Source organism: Agelaius tricolor, unplaced genomic scaffold, assembly GCF_023055355.1.
Source record: "Agelaius tricolor isolate 1412-34295 unplaced genomic scaffold, bAgeTri1.0.p SCAF_123, whole genome shotgun sequence".
In the NCBI taxonomy this organism is placed as follows: domain Eukaryota; kingdom Metazoa; phylum Chordata; class Aves; order Passeriformes; family Icteridae; genus Agelaius; species Agelaius tricolor.
Window position 1 is genome coordinate 195,888 of NW_027269383.1, and position 21,545 is coordinate 217,432.

The 21,545-nt window shown below is 59.9% G+C and overlaps 1 protein-coding gene across 1 annotated transcript in view; it reads right to left on the reverse strand.

Annotated features, from left to right (window-relative positions):
- Positions 1–20,699, reverse strand: part of LOC139586544 (zinc finger protein neuro-d4-like) — a 32,716-nt gene extending 12,017 nt beyond the window's left edge. The window contains 6 exon segments of the mRNA XM_071420052.1: positions 2,456–2,528; positions 4,439–4,531; positions 6,779–6,894; positions 8,553–8,645; positions 9,618–9,778; positions 20,548–20,699. Coding sequence (XP_071276153.1) covers positions 2,456–2,528; positions 4,439–4,531; positions 6,779–6,894; positions 8,553–8,645; positions 9,618–9,778; positions 20,548–20,579 — 568 coding nt within the window. The 5' untranslated portion in view covers positions 20,580–20,699.
- Positions 20,700–21,545: the final 846 nt, after the last annotated feature.

A 21,545-nucleotide genomic window follows, 5' to 3' on the forward strand; every position in this document is an offset into this window, starting at 1 on the left:
GTGGTCACTCAGTGTCCGAGCAGTTACTGGGGCCCGAGTCTGAATGGTCACTCAGAGCCAGTGGTCACTCGGTGTGTGAGGGGTCACTCAGAGCCAGTGGTCACTTGGGGTGAGTGGTCACTCAGTGTCTGAGCGATCACTCAAGGTCAGTGGTCACTCGGTATCTGAGCGGTCACTCAGAGTGAGTGGTGACTTGGAGTCAGTGGTCACTCATGGTCAGTGGTCACTCAGAGCCAATGGTCACTCAGGGTGAGTGGTCACTTGGGGTCTGAGTGGTCACTCGGGCCCAGAATCTGAGCGGTCACTCGGGGTGAGTGGTCACTCAGAGTCAGAGTGGTCACTCGGTATCTGAATGGTCACTCAGTGTCCGAGTGGTCACTCAGAGTGAGTGGTCACTCATGGTCAGTGGTCACTCAGTGTCAGTGGTCACTCAGTGTCCGAGCAGTTACTGGGGCCCGAGTCTGAATGGTCACTCGGGGCTGAGCGGTCACTCGGTGTGTGAGGGGTCACTCATGGTCAGCGGTCACTCATGGTCAGTGGTCACTCAGTGTCCAAGCGGTCACTCAGTGGGGTCCGAGTGGTCACTCAGTGTCCGAGCGGTCACTCAGTGTCTGAGCGGTCACTCAGTGTCCAAGTGGTCACTCAGTGCTTTGAGCGGTCACTCAGTGTCTGAGCGGTCACTCATGGTCAGTGGTCACTCAGTGTCCGAGTGGTCACTCAGTGGGGTCCAAGGACCCCCAACACCCAAAAAATGGAACAGGGACCCCAAAAACCCCAAAAAACCCAAAAATCCCCAAAATTGGCACAGGGACCCCCAAACCCCCCAAAATCGGCACAGGGACCCCAAAACCCGACCCCAAACCCCCCAAAATCGGCCCAGGGACCCCCAAAACCTCCCCAAATCACCCAAAATCCCCCCAAAACCAGACCCCAAATCCCCCCAAAAGCTCCCCAAAAGCTCCCCAAATCCCCCCAAAGCCAGGACAGGGACACCAAAAACCCCCCAAAAAACCCCAAAATTGGAACAGGGACCCCAAAACCCGACCCCAAACCTCCCTAAAAGCTCCCCAAAACCGGGGCATGGGCCCCAAAACCAGAACCCAAACCCCAAACCCCCCCCCAAAACCAGACCCCAGAGCCCCCCAAAACGCCCCCAAAACCCCCCAAACCCCCCTAAAACTGGACCCAAACCCCTCAAAAACAGGAGAGGGACCCCAAAACCAGACCCCAAACTCGATTCAAAATTGGCACAGGGACCCCAAAACCGGGGCATGGACCCCAAAACCAGAACCCAAACCCCCCAAAATCCCCCCAAAACCAGACCCCAGAGCCCCCCAAAATGCCCCCAAACCCCCCCCCAAACCAGAACAGGGACCCCAAAAAAACCCCCCAAAAAGACCCAAAATTGGCCCAGGGACCCCAAAACCCGATCCCAAACCCCCCAAAATTGGCCCAGGGACCCCAAAACCTCCCCAAAATTGGCCCAGGGACCCCCAAAACCTCCCCAAATCCCCCAAAATCCCCCCAAAACCAGACCCCAAATCCCCCCAAAGCCAGGACAGGGACCCCAAAACCCGACCCCGAACCCCCCAAAATTGGCCCAGGGACCCCAAAACTCGACCCCAAACTCCCCCAAACAGGATCCAAAATCCCCCAAAACCTCCCCAAATCCCCCAAAATCCCCCCAAAACCAGACCCCAAATCCCCCCAAAGCCAGGACAGGGACCCCAAAACCCGACCCCGAACCCCCCAAAATTGGCCCAGGGACCCCAAAACTCGACCCCAAACTCCCCCAAACAGGATCCAAAATTGGCACAGGGACCCCAAAACCGGGGCACGGACCCCAAAACCAGACCCCAAACCCCTCAAAACCTCCCCAAAAACCACAACCCCCCCCCCAAAAGCCGACCCCAAACCCCCCCCAAAACCAGAACAGGGACCCCAAAACCTCCCCAAAATTGGCACAGGGACCCCAAAAGCCGACCCCAAACCCCCCCCAAAACCAGAACAGGGACCCCAAAAAAACCCAAAATTGGCCCAGGGACCCCAAAACCTGACCCCAAAATGAGGGCATGGATCCCAAAAACCAGAACAGGGACCCCAAAATCCCCCCAAAACGGCCCCAAAATTGGCACAGGGACCCCAAAAGCCGACCCCAAACCCCCCAAAATTGGCACAGGGACCCCCAAAAAATCCCCAAAATTGGCCCAGGGACCCCAAAAGCTGACCCCAAACCCCCCAAAATTGGCCCAGGGACCCCTAAACCCCCCCCAAAATTGGCCCAGGGACCCCAAAAACCAGAACCCGCAGCCCCCAAAACGCCCCCAAACCCCCCCCAAACCAGAACAGGGACCCCAAAACCTCCCCAAAATTGGCCCAGGGACCCCAAAACCCGACCCCAAACCCCCCAAAATCCCCCAGTCCCCCCAATCCCCGTGTCCCCCCCGTTTCTCACTGTCGCACACGTAGGGTTTGTCCCTCTCCTCCAGCACCGCGTCCACCCTCCTCTTCATCACCAGCCCGTACGCCTGCGGGGACACGCACGGCACGGCCGTCTGTCCGTCTGTCCGTCTGTCCGTCTGTCTGTATGTCCGTCTGTCCGTCAGTCCGTCTGAATGTCTGTATGTCTGCCCATCTGTCTGTCCATCCGTCCGTCCGTCTGCCCGGCTGCCCCGTCTGCCCCAACTGTCCCAATGCCCACGTGTCCAGTTGTCCGGCTGTCCGTCCGTCTGTCTGCCCACACGTCCGTCTGTCCCAATGTCCCAATGCCCACGTGTCCGTGTGTCCAGTTGTCCGGCTGTCCGTCCGTCTGTCTGCCCACACGTCCGTCTGTCCCTCTGTCCCAATGTCCCAATGCCCACGTGTCCGTGTGTCCAGTTGTCCGGCTGTCCGTCCGTCTGTCTGCCCACATGTCCGTCTGTCCCAATGTCCCAATGCCCACATGTCCGTCTGTCCGTCTGTCCCAATGTCCGTCCATCTGTCTGCCCAGCTGTCCCACTGTCTGTCTGTCCAGCCATCCCGCTGCCCGGCTGTCTGTCCGTCCAGCTGTCCGCATGTCCGGCTGTCCCTCTGTCCACCTGTCCGTCCCCCTGTCCATCCCCCCGTCCGTCCCCCTGTCTGTCCGTCTGTCTGTCCGTCCGTCCCCTTGTCCGTCCGTCCATCCCCCTGTCCCTCTACCCGTCCCTCTGTCCATGGGTCCGCCCCTCTGTCCCTTTGTCCGTCCATCCCTGTCCCGCCGTCCCTCCATCCATCCGTCCGTCCGTCCGTCTGTCCGTCCATCCCTGTGTCCCCCTGTCCCTCCATCCCCCTGTCCGTCCATCCGTGTGTCCGTGTGTCCGTCCATGTGTCCATGTGTCCCTGTGTCCGTGTGTCCATTGGCGTCCCTTGGCGTGTCCGTCTGTCCGTGGGTGTGTCCGTGTGTCCCTTGGTGTGTCCGTGGGTGTGTCTGTGTGTCCGTCCGTCCGTCCGCGTGTCCGTCTGTCCATCCATCCCTGTGTCCCCTTGTCCCTCCGTCCCCCTGTCCATCCGTCCGTCTGTCCCTTGGTGTGTCCATGTGTCCGTGTGTCCGTCCCTGTGTCCCTGTGTCCGTGTGTTTGAGTGTCCGTCCCTGTGTCCGTGTGTCCCTTGCTGTGTCCGTCTGTCCCTGTGTCCCCGTGTCCCTGTGTCCATCTGTGTGTCCGTCTGTCTGTCCATCCCTGTGTCCCCATGTCCCTGTGTCCGTCCGTGTGTCCATTGCTGTGTCCGTGTGTCCCTTGGTGTGTCCCTGTGTCCCTGTGTTTGAGTGTCCGTCGCTGTGTCCGTGTGTCCATTGCTGTGTCCGTCCATCCCTGTGTCCCTGTGTCCCTGTGTCCGTGTGTCCCTCGGTGTGTCCGTCCGTCTGTCCCCGTGTCCATGTGTCCATCCCCATGTCCGTCCATCCCCGTGTCCATCCCTGTGTCCCCGTGTCCCCGTGTCCATCCCCGTGTCCGTCTGTCCCCGTGTCCGTCTGTCCATCCCCGTGTCCATCCCCATGTCCGTCTGTCCCTGTCCCCGTGTCCCTGTGTCCGTCCGTCCGTCCCCGTGTCCGTCCGTCCATCCCCGTGTCCGTCCCTGTGTCCGTCCGTCCCTGTGTCCGTGTGTCCATCCCTGTGTCCGTGTGTCCGTCCCCGTGTCCGTGTGTCCCTCCCCGTGTCCGTCTGTCCGTCCCCGTGTCCCTGTGTCCGTGTGTCCATCCCCGTGTCCCCCTGTCCCCCTGTCCCCATGTCCCCGTGTCCATCTGTCTGTCCCCCCTCATGTCCGTGTGTCCGTGTGTCCGTGTGTCCGTCCGTCCATCCCCGTGTCCCCGTGTCCGTGTGTCCCCCCCCCCGTCCCCCTGTCCCCGTGTCCGTGTGTCCGTCCCCCCCCCGTGTCCGTGTGTCCGTGTGTCCGTCCCCCCTCGTGTCCGTGTGTCCGTGCCCACCTTGCCCCGGGCCCGGTTCTTTCGCCCCCTCGGGGTTTCCTCGTCCGGCTCCTCCCCCTCGGGCTCGTGCGGGAACTCGGGGGGCGGCGCCTTCTGGGGGCAAAAACGGCAAAATCGGGAAAATCGGGGAAAAATGGGAAAAATGGGGAAAAAATGGGGAAATTGGGATTGGGGGGGAAAACGGGGAAATCGGGATTTGGGGGGGAAAAATGGGGAAATTGGGATTTTGGGGGGAAAAACAGGGAAAAATGGGGATTTGGGGGGAAAAACGGGGAAATTGGGACTTGGGGGGGAAATTCAGGGATTTGGGGGGAAAAATGGGAAAATCGGGATTGGGGGGGAAAAATGGGAAAATCGGGATTTTGGGGGGAAAAACAGGGAAAAATGGGGAATTGGGATGGGGGGAAAAACGGGGATTTGGGTGGAAAAGGGGGATTTGGGGAAATTCAGGGATTTGGGGAAATTCAGGGAAATCAGGGATTTTGTTGGAATTTGGGATTTGGGGGGAAATCAGGGATTTTGGGGTAAAATTGGGATTTTGGGGGGAATATTTGGGATTTGGGGGGAATTTTGGGATTTTGGAGGATTTTGGAGAAATTCAGGGAAATCAGGATTTGGGGATTTTGGGGAATTGGACTGGTGGACGGACAGACGGACAGACAGACACACGGACACACGAACACACGGACAGACGGACACACGGACACACACAGACAGACACACGGACAGACGGACAGATGGACACACATGGACAGGCAGACACATGGATGGACACACGGACAGACGGACACACAGACAGACACACAGACGGACACACATGGACACATGGACACACACGGACGGACGGACAGACACACAGACACATGGACGGACACATGGACACACATGGACACACACGGACACATGGAGGGACAGACACACGGACACACGGACGGACGGATGGACACATGGACACACATGGACAGACACACGGACACACGGACGGACAGATGCACAGATGGACGGACAGATGGACACACAGACACACGGACAGACGGACGGACACACAGACACACAGACAGATGCACAGACAGACGCATGGACAGACAGACAGACAGACACAGACAGACACGGATGGATGGATGGACACACAGACACACACATGCACACATGGACAGACACACGGACAGACAGACGGACAGACGGACACACAGACACAGGCAGACAGACACGCGCGCACGCACACACGGACAGACGGACACGTGGGCACACGGACAGACGGACACACGGACAGACACACAGACACATGGATAGACGGACACACACAGACACACACGGACACACAGACACACAGACACACGGACACACAGATGGACACACAGACGGACACATGGACACACAGACACACAGACAGATGCGTGGACAGACAGATGGACAGACAGACAGACGCACACACACACAGACACACGGACACACAGACACACAGACAGACACACGGACACACGGACACACGGACACACAGACACACAGACAGACACACGGACACACGGACACACAGACACACACAGACGGACACACAGACACACAGACACACAGACACACAGACACACGGACAGACGGACACACAGACACACGGACAGATGGACAGACGGACACACAGACACACAGACGGACACACAGACACACAGACACACAGACACACACACGGACAGACAGACACACACGCAGACGGGCACACATGCACACACGGACACACGGACACACAGACAGACGGACGCACAGACACACGGACACACAGACAGACAGACAGACACACGGACACACAGACACACGGACAGACAGACAGACAGACACACGGACACACACAGACAGACAGACAGACAGACACACGGACACACAGACAGACAGACAGACAGACACACACACAGACAGACACACGGACACACAGACAGACAGACAGACAGACACACAGACACAGACACACACAGACAGACGCACAGACACACAGACACACAGACACACGGACACACAGACAGACAGACAGACAGACACACAGACACACGGACACACAGACACAGACAGACACACGGACACACACATGGACGGACACACGGACAGACACGCGGACACAGACAGACAGACAGACAGACAGACGGACACACACATGCACATACACACAGACACACACACACAGACAGGCACACACACACACAGACAGACAGACGGACACACACACACACACGGACACAGACAGACAGACGGACACACACACACGGACACAGACAGACAGACGGACAGACAGACACACACAGACACACACGCACAGACAGACGACAGACGGACAGACAGCGGGGCACTGACCGGCGCGTCCGGGGGCGGCTCCTCGGGCGGCTCCGGGGTCTCCGCGCTCAGCAGCGCCTCCAGCACCGGCCCCTCGGGCACCGCCGCCTCCCGGGGCCGCAGCGGCGCCTCACAGCCTGAGCACACGCGGGGACACGCTAAGGACACGCTGGGGACACGCTACCGACATGCTACGACACGCTACCGACACGCTAGGGACACACGGACATGCTGGGACACGCTGGGGACACGCTAAGGACATGCTACCGACACACTACCGACACGCTATGGACATGGCACGGACACACGGACACACAGACACGCTGAGGACACGCTACCAACACGCTATGGACACACGGACACACTATGGACACATGGACATGGACACGGACACTCTACAGACACATGGACACGCTAAGGACGTGCTACTGGACACGGCAGGGACACACGGGCACGGCACAGACACGCTACCAACACGCTAAGGACATGGCTTGGACACGCCCACATGCTAAGGACACGCTGGGGACATGCTAGGGGACAGATGGACACATGGACACCACGGACATGCTAAGACACGCTATCAACACACTACAGACACACGGACACGGCAGGGACACGCTGGGGACACTCGGACACCCTCCAGCCACTCTGGACACTCTGGACACTCCGGACACTGTGGACACGCTCTGGACACACTCCAGACACGCTATGGACACTCGGACACTCGGACACCCTCCAGCCACTCTGGACACTCTGGACACTCTGGACACTGTGGACACGCTCTGGACACACTCGGACACTCGGACACTCTGGACACCCTCCAGCCACTCTGGACACTCTGGACACTCTGGACACTCGGACACCCTCCAGCCACTCTGGACACTCGGACATTTGGACACTCAGACACTGTGGACACGCTCTGGACACTCGGACACTCGGACACTTGGACACTCGGACACTCGGACACTCGGACACCCTCCGGCCACTCCGGCCACCGCGGCCACTGCAGACACACTCCAGACACACTGCGGACACTGCAGACGCTCCAGCCACACTCCGGACACTCCGGACACTCTGAACACCCTCCGGCCACTCTGGCCACCCCTCCAGCCACTGCTCCGGCCACTTCTCTGTCCACCCCTCCGGCCACCCCAGCCACCCCCCTGACCACTCCGGCCACCCTCCGGCCACTTCCAGCCACTCCAGCCATTCTGGCCAACAGTCCAGCCACCCTGGCCACCCTCTGACCACCGCTCCGGCCACTCCAGCCACCGCTCCGGCCACTCTGGCTGCCCCTCCGGCCACCTGCCCACTCCGGCCACTGTCCAGCCACCCTGACCACTCCAGCCACCGCTCCGGCCACTCTGGCTGCCCCTCCGGCCACCCTCCGGCCACTGTCCAGCCACCCTGACCACTCCAGCCACCCCCCTGACCATGCCAGCCACTCTCCAGCCACTCCGGCCACCCTCCAGCCACCCCAGCCACCCCCTGACCCCTCCAGCCGCCCCCTGACCCCTCCAGCCGCCCCCTGACCCCTCCGGCCCCACTCCAGCCGCTCCCTGACTCCTCTGGTCACCCCCTGACCCCTCCGGTGACCCCCCTGACCCCTCTGGCCACTCTCCAGCCCCACTCCGGCTGCCCCCCTGACCCCTCTGTCCGCCCCCTGACCCCTCCGGCCGCCCCCCGACCCCTCCGGCCGCCCCCTGACCCCTCCGGCCGCCCCCTGACCCCTCCGGCCGCCCCCTGACCCCTCCGGCCGCTCTCCGGCCGCTGCGGCCGCCCCGTGGGCACTCACAGGGCCGCAGCCTCGGCGCCTCCAGGATGTTCAGGCGCCGCTTCTTGCGCCAGCAGCGGGCGGGGTAGGAATAGATCTGACCTGGGGACAGGCCTGGGGACACGGCCGGACACTGAGTGACCACCCCAGAGTGACCACTGAACCCCCAGAGTGACCACGGCACCCCCAGAGTGACCACTGCACCCTCACAGTGACCACTGCACCCCCGGAGTGACCCTGACCCAAACTGACCCCATGGGATGTGAATGGATCTGACCTGGGGACAGGCCTGGGGACACGGCCGGACACTGAGTGACCGCTGAACACTGACCACTGCACCCCCAGAGTGACCACTGCACCCCCAGAGTGACCACTGCACCCACAGAGTGACCACTGCACCCCCGGACTGACCACTGCACCCCAGAGTGACCCTGACCCAAACTGACCCTGACCCAAACTGACCCCATGGGGTAGGAATAGATCTGACCTGGGGACAGGCCTGGGGACACGGCCGGACACTGAGTGACCGCCCCAGAGTGACCACTGCACCCCCAGAGTGACCACTGCACCCCCAGAGTGACCACTGAACCCCCGGACTGACCACTGCACCCCCAGAGTGACCACTGCACCCCCAGAGTGACCACTGCATCCCCAGGGTGACCCCAATGACCCCAAACTGACCCCAATGCCCTCAAACTGACCCTGACCCTGGAGTGACCCCAAACTGACCCTGACCCCGGAGTGACCCCAATGACCCCAAACTGACCCTGATCCCAAACTGACCCCAATGACCCCAAACTGACCCTGACCCCAAACTGACCAGTCCTGGGGGGTTCCTGGGGGTCTCTCCCCATTCCCGGGGGTCTCTCCCCATTCCCGGGGGTCCCTCCCCATTCCGGGGGTCCCGGGGGTCTCACCGGGCCGGCGGTGCGCTCTCTCCATCCAGATGTAGGAGTTGCTCTGGGCCCTCCCTATCCCAGGGGTCCCTCCCCATTTCAGGGGTCCCTCCCCAATCCCGGGGGTCCCACCCTATCCCAGGGGTCTCTCCCCATTCCCAGGGGTCTCTCCCCAATCCGGGGCTCTCACCGGGCCGGCGGTGCGCTCTCTCCATCCAGATGTAGGAGTTGCTCTGGGCCACGCCGGTCTGCGCGTCCAGGAAGGGCAGGCGGAGGCTGCGCTCGGCGCAGAGCCGGGCGTTGTAGCTGCGGCAGTGCTCCAGCGCCTCGCGGTAGAACTCCTCCCCCAGGCTGCGGGGGCACCCGCCTGAACCCCCAAAATCCGCCCCGAAACCCGCCCCAAAATACCCACAAAATACCCACAAAATCCACCCCAAAATCCACCCCATCCCGCCCCAAAATCCACCCCAAAATCCACCCAATCCCACCCCAAAATACCCACAAAATACCCCCAAAATCCACCCCGAAATCCGCCCAATCCCGCCACAAAACCCACCATAAAATCCACCCAATCCCGCCCCAAAATCCGCCCCAAAACACCCCCAAAATCCGCCCCAAAATACCCACAAAATACCCACAAAATACCCCCAAAATCCGCTCCAACATCCGCCCCAAAATCCACCCAATCCTGCCCCAAAATCTGCCCCAAAATCCGCCCAATCCCGCCCCAAAATACCCACAAAATACCCCCAAAATCCGCCCCGAAATCCGCCACGAAATACCCACAAAATACCCACAAAATACCCACAAAATACCCCCAAAATCCGCCCAATCCCGCCCCGAAATCCACCCCCAAAACACCCCCAAAATCCACCCCAAAATCTGCCCCAAAACCCGCCACAAAATACCCACAAAATACCCCCAAAATCCGCCCCAAAATCCACCCAATCCCGCCCCAAAATCCGCCCCAAAACCCGCCACAAAATACCCACAAAATACCCCCAAAATCCGCCCCAAAATACGCCCAATCCCGCCCCAAAATCCGCCCCCAAACACGCCCAAAATACCCACCAAAATACCCACAAAATACCCCCAAAATCCGCCCCAAAATCCACCCAATCCCGCCCCAAAATCCACCACGAAATACCCCCAAAATCTGCCACGAAATACCCACAAAATACCCGCAAAATCCGCAACGAAATACCCCCGAAATACCCCCAAAATCCGCCCCAAAATACCCCAAAAATCCACCAGGAAATACCCCCAAAATCCAGCCCAAAATCCACCACGAAATACCCAGAAAATACCCACAAAATCTGTCCCAAAATCCACCCCAAAACCCGCCACAAAATGCGCCCCAAAATCCGCCCAATCCCGCCCCAAAATCCGCCCCAAAACACCCCCAAAACACCCCCAAAATCCGCCCCAAAATAGCCCCAAAATACCCACAAAATCCGACATGAAATACCCCCAAAATATCCCCAAAATCCGCCCCAAAAACACCCCCGAAATACCCACAAAATACCCCCAAAATACGCCCAATCCTGCCCCAAAATCCACCCCAAAATCCGCCCCAAAATCTGCCCAATCCCGCCCCAAAATACCCACAAAATATCCCCAAAATCCGCCACAAAATCCGCCCAATCCCACCCCAAAATCCACCCCCAAACACCCCCAAAATCCGCCCAATCCCGCCCCAAAATCTGCCCCAAAATCCACCCCCAAAATCTGCCACGAAATATCCCCAAAATACGCCCCAAAACACCCCCAAAATACCCACAAAATCCACCCCAAAATACCCACAAAATCCGCCCCAAAACCCACCATAAAATCCCTCCAAAATCCCCCAAAATTCACCCAAAATCTGCCACAAAATACCCCCAAAATACCCACAAAATCTGCCCCAAAATCCGCCCCAAAACACCCCCGAAATACCCACAAAATACCCACAAAATCCGCCACGAAATAACCACAAAATATCCCCAAAATACCCACAAAATATCCCCAAAATCTGCCCCAAAAGACCCCCAAAATACCCACAAAATCTGCCACTAAATACCCCCAAAATATCCCCAAAATCCGCCACAAAATACCACAAAATATCCCCAAAATCTGCCCTGAAATACCCCCAAAATATCCCCAAAATCTGCCATGAAATAACCACAAAATATCCCCAAAATCCACCCAAAACACCCCCAAAATCCACCCAAAATCCACTGCAAAATCCACCCCAAAATCCGCCACAAAATACCCACAAAATGCCCCAAAAATCCACCACAAAAGACCTCCAAAATCTGCCCCGAAATACCCACAAAATCTGCCACAAAAATCCACCCCAAAATCTCCCCAAAATCTGCTACAAAATCTGCCCCCAAATCTGCCCCAAAACCCGGCCCCAATTCCGCCATGAAATACCCACAAAATACCCCAAAAATCCGCCATGAAATACCCACAAAATCTGCCACGAAATACCCATGAAATCCGCCCCAAAACACTCCCAAAATCCACCCCCAAAATCTGCCCCGAAATACCCCCAAAATCTGCCCCAAAAAAACCCCAAAATACCCACAAAATCCACCCCAAAACACCCCCAAAATCTGCCCCCAAATCCGCCACGAAATACCCACAAAATACCCCCAAAATCCGCCCCAAAACACCCCCCAAATCTGCCATGAAATACCCCCAAAATACCCTGAAAATCCACCACAAAGTCCCCCCAAATTACCGCGAAAATCTGCCCCAAAATACCCCCAATATCCAACCCAAAATCCGCCCCCAAAATCCGCCCGAAAACCCACCACAAAATCCCTCCAAAATTCCTCACAAAATACGCCCTGAAATACCCCCAAAATCTGCCCCCAAAATCCACCTTAGATCCATCCCAATCCCACCCCCAAAATCCACCCCAAAATCCACCCCAAAATCCGCCACGAAATACCCCAAAATTCACCCAAAATCCGCCACGAAATACCCACAAAATACCCCGAAATCCCCACAAAATCCTCCAAAATTCACCCAAAACCTGCCCCAAAATACCCCCAAAATCCGCCCCAAATTACCCCGAAAATCCGCCACGAAATACCCACAAAATCCGCCCCCAAACACCCCCGAAATCCCCCCAAAATCCGCCACAAAACACCCCCAAAATCCGCCCCAAAACACCCCCGAAATCCCCACAAAATCCGCCCAAAATTCACCCAAAATCCACCCCAAAATCTGCCCCAAAACCCCAAAATCCACCCCCAAAATCTGCCACAAATCTGACCCAAAATCCACCCAATCCCAACCCAAAATCCTCACAAATTCACCCCAAAATCCGCGGTGAAATTCCCCCAAAATCCACCCCAAAATCCACCCCAAAATCCATCCCAAAATCCCCGGCGAAATCCCCCCAAAATTTGCTCAAAATTCACCCCAAAATCCGCGGTGAAATTCCCCCAAAATCCACCCCAAAATCCGACCCAAACCCACCCCAAAATCTACCCCAAAATACCCACAAAATCTGCCACAAAATACCCCCAAAATTCACCCAAAATCCACCCCAAAATCTGCCCCAAAATCCACCTAAAATCCACCCCCAAATCCACCCAATCCCACCCCAAAATCCACCTAAAATTCACCCCAAAATCCATCCCAAAATCTCACCCCAAATCTCACCCCAAAATCTCACCCCAAAATCCACCCCAAAATCCCCCAAAATCCACCCCAAAATCCACCCGGGAACCCCCCAAAAATCCTTGACCCCAAAATCTCCCACCCCAAAATCTCCCAGCCCCGTTTTTGCCGTTTCTCACCCCAAAACCTCACCCCAAAACTTCACCCCAAAACCTCACCCCAAAACCTCACTGTGGGGTCAGGGGTGACCCCAAAACTTCACCGTGGGGTCGGGGCTGAACCCCAAATTTTGGGGTCCCCCCAAAATCCCTCGAGACCCCCAAATTTCCCCCCCCCCTCCCCAAAAGATGTGGAGTTGGGGAACTCCAAATTTGGGGATCCCAACCCCAAAATTTGGGGATCCCGACCCCAAAATTTGACCCCAAACCCCTCCCCGGACACCGCGGTGCCTTTGGGGGGGTTCAGGGTGGGACCCCCCCAATTTGGGGAACCCCAAAACCTTTGGGACTCCCCCCCCCCCCCCCCAAAAAAAATCACGGCCCCTTTTGGGGAGACCCCAAAACCCAAAAACGCCCGGAATGCCCCAAAATGGGGGGACAGCGCCTGGCCCGACCCCCCCAAATCCTAAAAACCGCCCCGGACACCCCAAAATCCCCCCGGACACCCCAAAATCCCCGGGGACACCCCAAAAAAACCCCACTAGCCCCCAAAATTCCTCCGGAGATCCCAAATCCCCTCCCCGGGACCCCCCAAAATCCCCCTTGGACACCCCAAAATCCCCCCGGGGATCCCAAATCTCCTCCTGGGACACCCCAAAATCCCCAAATCCCCCTTGGACACCCCAAAATCCCCCAGGATCCCCCAAAATCCCCCGGGGGATCCCAAATCCCCTCCCAGGACACCCCAAAATCCCCAAATCCCCCTTGGACACCCCAAAATCCCCCCAGGGACCCCCCAAAATCCCCCCGGGGATCCCAAATCTCCTCCCGGGACCCCCCAAAATTCCCAAATCACCCCAGGACACCCCAAAATCCCCCCCCAAAACCCAGGAGCCCCCAAAATCCCCCCGGGGATCCCAAATATCCTCCCCAGGACACCCCAAAATCCCCCGGGACACCCCAAAATCCCCCAAATCATCTCGGGACTCCCCCAAAATCCCCCCCAAAAACCCAGGAGCCCCCAAAATCCTCCCGGGGATCCCAAATATCCTCCCCAGGACCCCCCAAAATCCCCCAAAATCCCCTTGGACACCCCAAAATCTCCCCGAGGATCCCCCAAAATTCCTCCAAGGATCCCAAATCTGCTCCCCGGGACCCCCCAAAATCCCCCAAATCTCGTCCCCAGGACACCCCAAAATCCCCCAGGACCCCCCAAAATCCCCCAAATCATCTCGGAACCCCCCAAAATCCCCTTCCCAGGGCCCCAATTCCCCCAAAATCCCCCAAAATCCCCCAGGGGCGGGGCCAGAGCAAAGAGGGCGGGGCCAGAACCGGGATTGGAACCGGGATTGGAACCAGGACTGGAATTGGGATTGGGATCGGAACCGGAACTGGGATTGGAACCAGGACTGGAATTGGGACTGGGATCGGAACCGGGACTGGGATTGGGACCAGGACTGGAATTGGGATTGGGATCGGAATTGGGACCAGGATTGGAACCAGGACTGGAATTGGGATTGGGATCGGAATTGGGACCAGGATTGGAACCAGGACTGGAATTGGGATTGGGATCGGAATTGGGAGCAGGATTGGAACCAGGACTGGAATTGGGATTGGGATCGGAATTGGGAGCAGGATTGGAACCGGGACTGGGACTGGAATTGGGATTGGGATTGGGACCAGGATTGGAACCGGGATTGGAACCGGGACTGGGACTGGGATTGGGATCGGAACCGGAACTGGGATTGGGACCAGGATTGGAACTGGGACTGGGACTGGAACTGGGATCGGGATCGGAATTGGGACCGGGATTGGGATCAGGATTGGGACTGGGACCAGGATTAGGACAGAGACTGAGACTGGAACCGGGACTGGGATCAGAACCAGGATCGGGACCAGGATTGGGACCAAGATTGGGATCGGAACCAGGACTGGGACTGGGATCGGGACTGGGACCAGGATTGGGACTGGAACCAGGACTGGGATCAGAGCCGGGACTGGGACCAGGATTGGGATAGAAATCGAGATTGGAACCGAGACTGGGATCAGAACCGGGATTGGGACCGGGATCAGGACCAGGACTGGGACTGGGACCAAGATCGGAACTGGGACTGGGATTGGGACTGGAACTGGGACTGGGGCTGGAATTGGGACTGGGATTGGGACTGGGACCAGGATCAGAACCAGGACTGGGACCAAGATTAGGACAGAGACCGAGACTGGAACCGGGATTGGGACCGGAACTGGGATTGGAACTGGGACCGGAACTGGGATTTGGACCAGGACCAAGACTGGAACCAGGACTGGGATCAAGAATTGGGACTGGGACTGGGACCGGGATTGGGATTGGGATTGGGACTGGGACCGGGATTGGGACTGGGATCTGGGATTGGGATCTGGACTGGGACCAGGATCAGAACCGGGATTGGAACCGGGACTGGGATCAGAACCGGGATTGGGACCAGAACCAGGACTGGGGCTGGAACTGGGACTGGGACCAGGATCAGAACCAGGACTGGGACCAAGATTAGGACAGAGACTGAGACTGGAACCAGAACTGGGACCGGAACTGGGACCGGAACTGGGATTGGAACTGGGATTGGAACTGGGATCAGAACTGGGATTTGGACCAGAACCAAGACTGGGACCAGGACTGGGATCAAGAACTGGGACTGGGACTGGGACTGGGACCGGGATTGGGATTGGGATCTGGGATTGGGATCTGGACTGGGACCAGGATCAGAACCGGGATTGGAACCGGGACTGGGATCAGAACCAGGACTGGGGCTGGAACTGGGACTGGGATTGGGACTGGGATTGGGACTGGGACCAGGATCAGAACCAGGACTGGGACCAAGATTAGGACAGAGACTGAGACTGGGATTGGAACTGGGATCAGAACCGGGATTTGGACCAGGACCAAGACTGGAACCAGGATTGGGATCAAGAATTGGGACTGGGACTGGGACTGGGACTGGGACTGGGACCGGGATTGGGATTGGGACTGGGATTTGGACTGGGACCAGGATCAGAACCAGGACTGGGACCGGGACTGGGACCAAGATCGGAACTGGGATTGGGATTGGGATTGGGACTGGAACCGGGACTGGGGCTGGAACTGGGACTGGATTGGGACTGGGATTGGGACTGAGACTGGGACCAGGACTGGGATCAGAACCGGGATTGGGACTGGGATTGGAACCGGGACTGGGACCTGGACCAGGATTGGGACCAAGATCGGAACTGGGACTGGGACTGGGACTAGGATCAGGACCAGGATCAGAACCAGGACTGGGACCAAGATTAGGACAGAGACCGAGACTGGAACTGGGATTGGGACCGGAACTGGGATTGGAACTGGGATCAGAACTGGGATCAGAACTGGGATTTGGACCAGGACCAAGACTGGAACCAGGATTGGGATCAAGATTTGGGACTGGGATTGGGACTGGGATTGGGACCAGGATCAGAACCGGGATTAGGACCAAGACTGGGACTGGGACCAGGATCAAGACAGGGATTAGGAGTGGGATCAGAACCAGGACTGGGACCAGGATCAGAACCAGGATTGGGACCGGGATCAGAACCGGGACTGGGATGGGGTTGAGACTGGGATCAGGACCGGGATCAGAACCGGGACTGGGAGGGGGATTGGGACCGGGATTGAAACCGGGATTGGGACCAGGAATGGGATCAGAACTGGGACTGGACTGGGACCAGCATCAGAACCAGGATTAGGACCGGGATCAAAACCGGGATTGGGACCAGGATTGGGATCAGAACCGGGACAGGCCAGGATCAGAACTGGGACTGGGATTGGGATTGGGATTGGGATTGCAACAGGGATGGGACCAGGATTAGGACCAGGATCAGAACTGGGACTGGGATCGCAACAGGGATGGGACCGGGATCAGAACCGGGATTGGGATTGGGATTGCAACAGGGATGGGACCAGGATTAGGACCAGGATTAGGACCGGGATCAGAACTGGGATCAGGACCGGAACTGCAGCTTCACCCCTGCCGGTACCGGGGGTCCCCCAAGGTCAATTCCCCCACGTCGGTACCGGGACCCCCATCCCGGGACCCCCATCCCTGACAGTGCTGGGGCTCCAACCTCAGAATCTCCATCCTGGCCGGTACCGGGACCCCATCCCCAGGACCCCCATCCCCGGGACCTCATCCCTGCCGGAACCGGAGCTCCTGCCCTAGGACCCCCATCCTGGCCGGTACCGGGACCCCATCCCCAGGACCCCCATCCCCGCTGGGTCCATCCCCGCCGGTACCGGAGCTCCTGCCCCACGACCCCCATTCCTGACAGTACCGGGACCCCATCCCCAGGACCCCCATCCCCACCGGGTCCATCCCCGCCGGTACCGGAGCTCCTGCCCCACGACCCCCATTCCTGACAGTACCGGGACCCCATCCCCGGGACCCCCATCCTGGCCGGTACCGGGGCTCCAATCCCGGGACCCCCATCCCTGCTGGGTCCATCCCCGCTGCTACCAGGGCTCCAATCCCAGTTTCCCCATCCCCGGCACCCCCATCCCTGCTGGGTCTCTCCCAGCCGGTACCAGGACCTCAAACCCCAAGGTCTCCAATCCTGCCGGTACCGGAGACCCAATCCCAGCCGGTACCGGGACCCCACCCCCGCCGGGTCCATCCCCGCCGGTACCCAATGCCGGGACCCCCATCCCTGCCGGTACCGGGAGCCCATCCCTGGGACCCCCATCCTGGGACCCCCATCCTGGGACCCCCATTCCCGGCCGGTACCAGGACCCCAATCCCAGGCTCCCCATCCCGTACCGGGACCCCATCCCCGGGACCCCATCCCCTGGGACCCCATCCCTGCTGGTACCGGGACCCCATCCCCGGGACCCCACCCCTGGGACCCCATCCCTGCTGGTACTGGGACCCCATCCCCGGGACCCCATCCCCAGACCCCATCCCCGGGACCCCCATCCCCGGGACCCCATCCCCGGGACCTCCATCCCTGGGATCTCCATTCCCGCCGGTACTGGGACCCCATCCCCGGGACCCCCATCCGCGGGACCCCATCCCCAGACCCCATCCCTGGGACCTCCATCCCTGGGACCCCATCCGCGGGACCCCATCCCCAGACCCCATCCCTGGGACCTCCATCCCCAGACCCCATCCCTGGGACCTCCATCCCTGGGATCTCCATCCCCGCCAGTACCGGGACCCCATCCCCGGGACCCCATCCCCAGGACCCCAATCCCTGGTTCTCCATCCCCGCCGGTACCGGAGCTCCTGTCCCGGATTCCCCATTCCTCCCAGGTCCATCCCTGGCCGGTACCGGGGCTCCATTCCCGGGACCCCCATCCTGGCCAGTACCGGGACCCCATCCCCAGACTCCTGATCCCTGCCGGGTCCATCCCCGCTGCTACCGGAGCTCCTGCCCCAGGACCCCCATTCTGGGCGGTACCAGGGCTCCAATCCCGGGACCCCCATCCCAGGCCGGTACCGGGGCTCCAACCTCAGGATCTCCATCCCCACCGGTACCGGGACCCCATCCCCGGGACCTCCATCCCCACCAGTACCGGGGCTCCAATCCCGGGCTCCCCATCCCCATCCCAGCCGGTACCGGGGCTCCACTCTCGGGACCCCCATCCTGGGACCCCCATCCCCGCTGGTACCGGGACCCCAATCCCGGGCTCCCCATCCGGTACCGGGACCCCCATCTGGTACCGGGACCCCAATCCCGGGCTCCCCATCCCCATCCCTGCCGGTACCGGGACCCCATCCCCGGGATCTCCCATCCCCGCCAGGTCCCTCCCTGCCGGTACCGGGGCTCGGCTCCCGGTGGGTCCCTCCCCAGCAGAGCCACGGCTCCACCCCCGCCGGTACCGGGGCTCCACCCCCGCCCGAACCGGGTCCATCCCTGCCGGTACCGGCTCCATCCCTGCCGGTACCGGGGGTTCCACCCTCACCAGCTCCATCCCTGCCGGTACCGGGTCCATCCCTGCCCGAACCGGGGCTCCATCCCCGCCCGAACCGGGGCTCCATCCCCGCCGGTACCGGGTCCATCCCTGCCAGTACCGGGGCTCATCCCTGCCGGTACCGGGTCCATCCCTGCCAGTACCGGGGCTCATCCCTGCCGGTACCGGGTCCATCCCTGCCAGTACCGGGGCTCATCCCTGCCGGTACCGGGTCCATCCCTGCCAGTACCGGGGCTCATCCCTGCCGGTACCGGGTCCATCCGTGCCGGTACCGGGGGTTCCACCCTCACCAGCTCCATCCCCGCCGGTACCGGGTCCATCCCCGCCCGAACCGGGGCTCCATCCCTGCGGGTACCGGGGCTCCATCCCCGCCCGAACCGGGTCCATCCCTGCCGGTACCGGGTCCATCCCTGCCGGCACCGGTTCCCAATCCCTCCCGGTACCGGCACCTCCATCCCCGCCCCTCCCGGAGCCTCCATCCCCGCCGGTACCGGGTCCATCCCCGCCGGTACCGGGTCCCCACCCTCACCGGGTCCCTCCCCTCCGGTACCGGCACCTCCACCCCCGCCGGGTCCGAATCCCCGCCGGTACCGGGTCTGAATCCCCGCCGGTACCGGGTCCCCACCCTCACCGGGTCCATCCACATCGGTACCGGAGCCCCCGTCCCTTCCCGTTACCGGGGGTCTCCATCCCCTCCCGTTACCGGGGGTTTCCATCCTCTCTTATCACCGATACCGGAGCCCCCATCCCCTCCCGTTACCGGTACCGGAGCCCCCATCCCCTCCCGTTACCGGTACCGGGGATCTCCATCCCCTCCCGTTACCGACACCGGAGCCCCCATCCCCTCCCGTTACCGATACCGGTGCCCCCATCCCCTCCCGTTCCCGGTACCGGGGGTCTCCATCACCCGCCTCCCCTCCCGTTACCGTTACGGAGCCTCCCTCCCCTCCCGTTACCGGAGCCCCCATCCCCTCCCGTTACCGGAGCCCCCATCCCTTCCCGTTACCGATACCGGAGCCCCCATCCCCTCCCGTTCCCGTTACCGGGGGTCTCCATCCCCTCCCGTTCCCGACACCGGAGCCCCCATCCCCTCCCGTTACCGCTACCGGGGGTCTCCATCCCCCGCCTCCCCTCCCGTTCCCGTTACCGAGGGTCTCCATCCCCTCCCGTTGCCGGTACCGGGGGTCTCCATCCCCCGCCCCGCTCCCCTCCCGTTGCCGGTACCGGGGGTCTCCATCCCCCGCCCCGCTCCCCTCCCGTTGCCGGTACCGGAGCCCGGGGGGGCCCTGTCCGGTGCCGGGGCGGTCCCGGGGCGGTGCCGCCGGGCGCTGCCGGTGCCCGCCCGGCGCTGCCGGTGCCCGCCCGGCGCTGCCGGTGCCCGCACTCACCATTTGAGCGGTTTGTGCAGAGCCGTGGCCATTTTGCGCCGCCGGGGCCGCTCCGCGCTCGGGGAGGGGGCGGCGGGGATCGGCCCCCCCCACCTCCCCTTCCCCTCCCCCACCCTTCCCCTCCCCTCCCCCCCCCCCTCGGGGCCGCCCCCGGGAGCACCGGGACCCCCCCCGCCCCCCCCCCGCGCTCCCGGAGCCCCCCGGGCCCCGCCGGTACCGGGGAGGGAACGGGGGGGGGGAAAATGGCGGTGAGGGGCGGGACTACAACTCCCGGCATGCACCGCGCGCAGGGGATTGGGCCCGGCGGGTGTCAATCATCGAGGGGGCGGGGCTAAGGGCGGGGCTATGGGCGGGCGGGGCTGTGAGGGGGAGAGGCCAAAAATTCATCAAAAAACACAAAAATCCAGGAAAAAAATCCCCAAAATCCAGGAAAAAAACGAAAATCCACCAAAAAATCCCGCAAATCTAGGAAAAAACACCAAAAATCCACGAAAAATCCAAAAAATCCAGGAAAAAACCCCAAAAGTCCAGGAAAAAAACACCAAAAGTCCAGGAAAAAAACACCCAAAAATCCAGGAAAAAACCCCAAAAATCCAGGAAAAAAACCCAAAATCCAGGAAAAAAATCCCAGGAAAAAACCCCAAAAATCCAGGAAAAAACCCCAAAAATCCAGGAAAAACCCCAAAATCCAGGAAAAAACCCAAAAAATCCAGGAAGAAACACCAAAAATCCACCAATAAAACCCCAAAATCCAGCAAAAACACCAAAAATCCAGGAAAAAAACCCAAAAATCCAGGAAAAAACCGAAAATCCACCAAAAAACCCCACAAATCCAGGAAAAAACACCAAAAATCCAGGAAAAAAACCCCAAAATCCAGGAAAAAAAAAAAAAAAAAACAAAAAATCCAGGAAAAAAACCCCAAAAAATCCAGGAAAAAACCCCAAAAATCCAGGAAAAAAAAATCCCCAAAATCCAGAAAAACCACAAAAATCCAGAA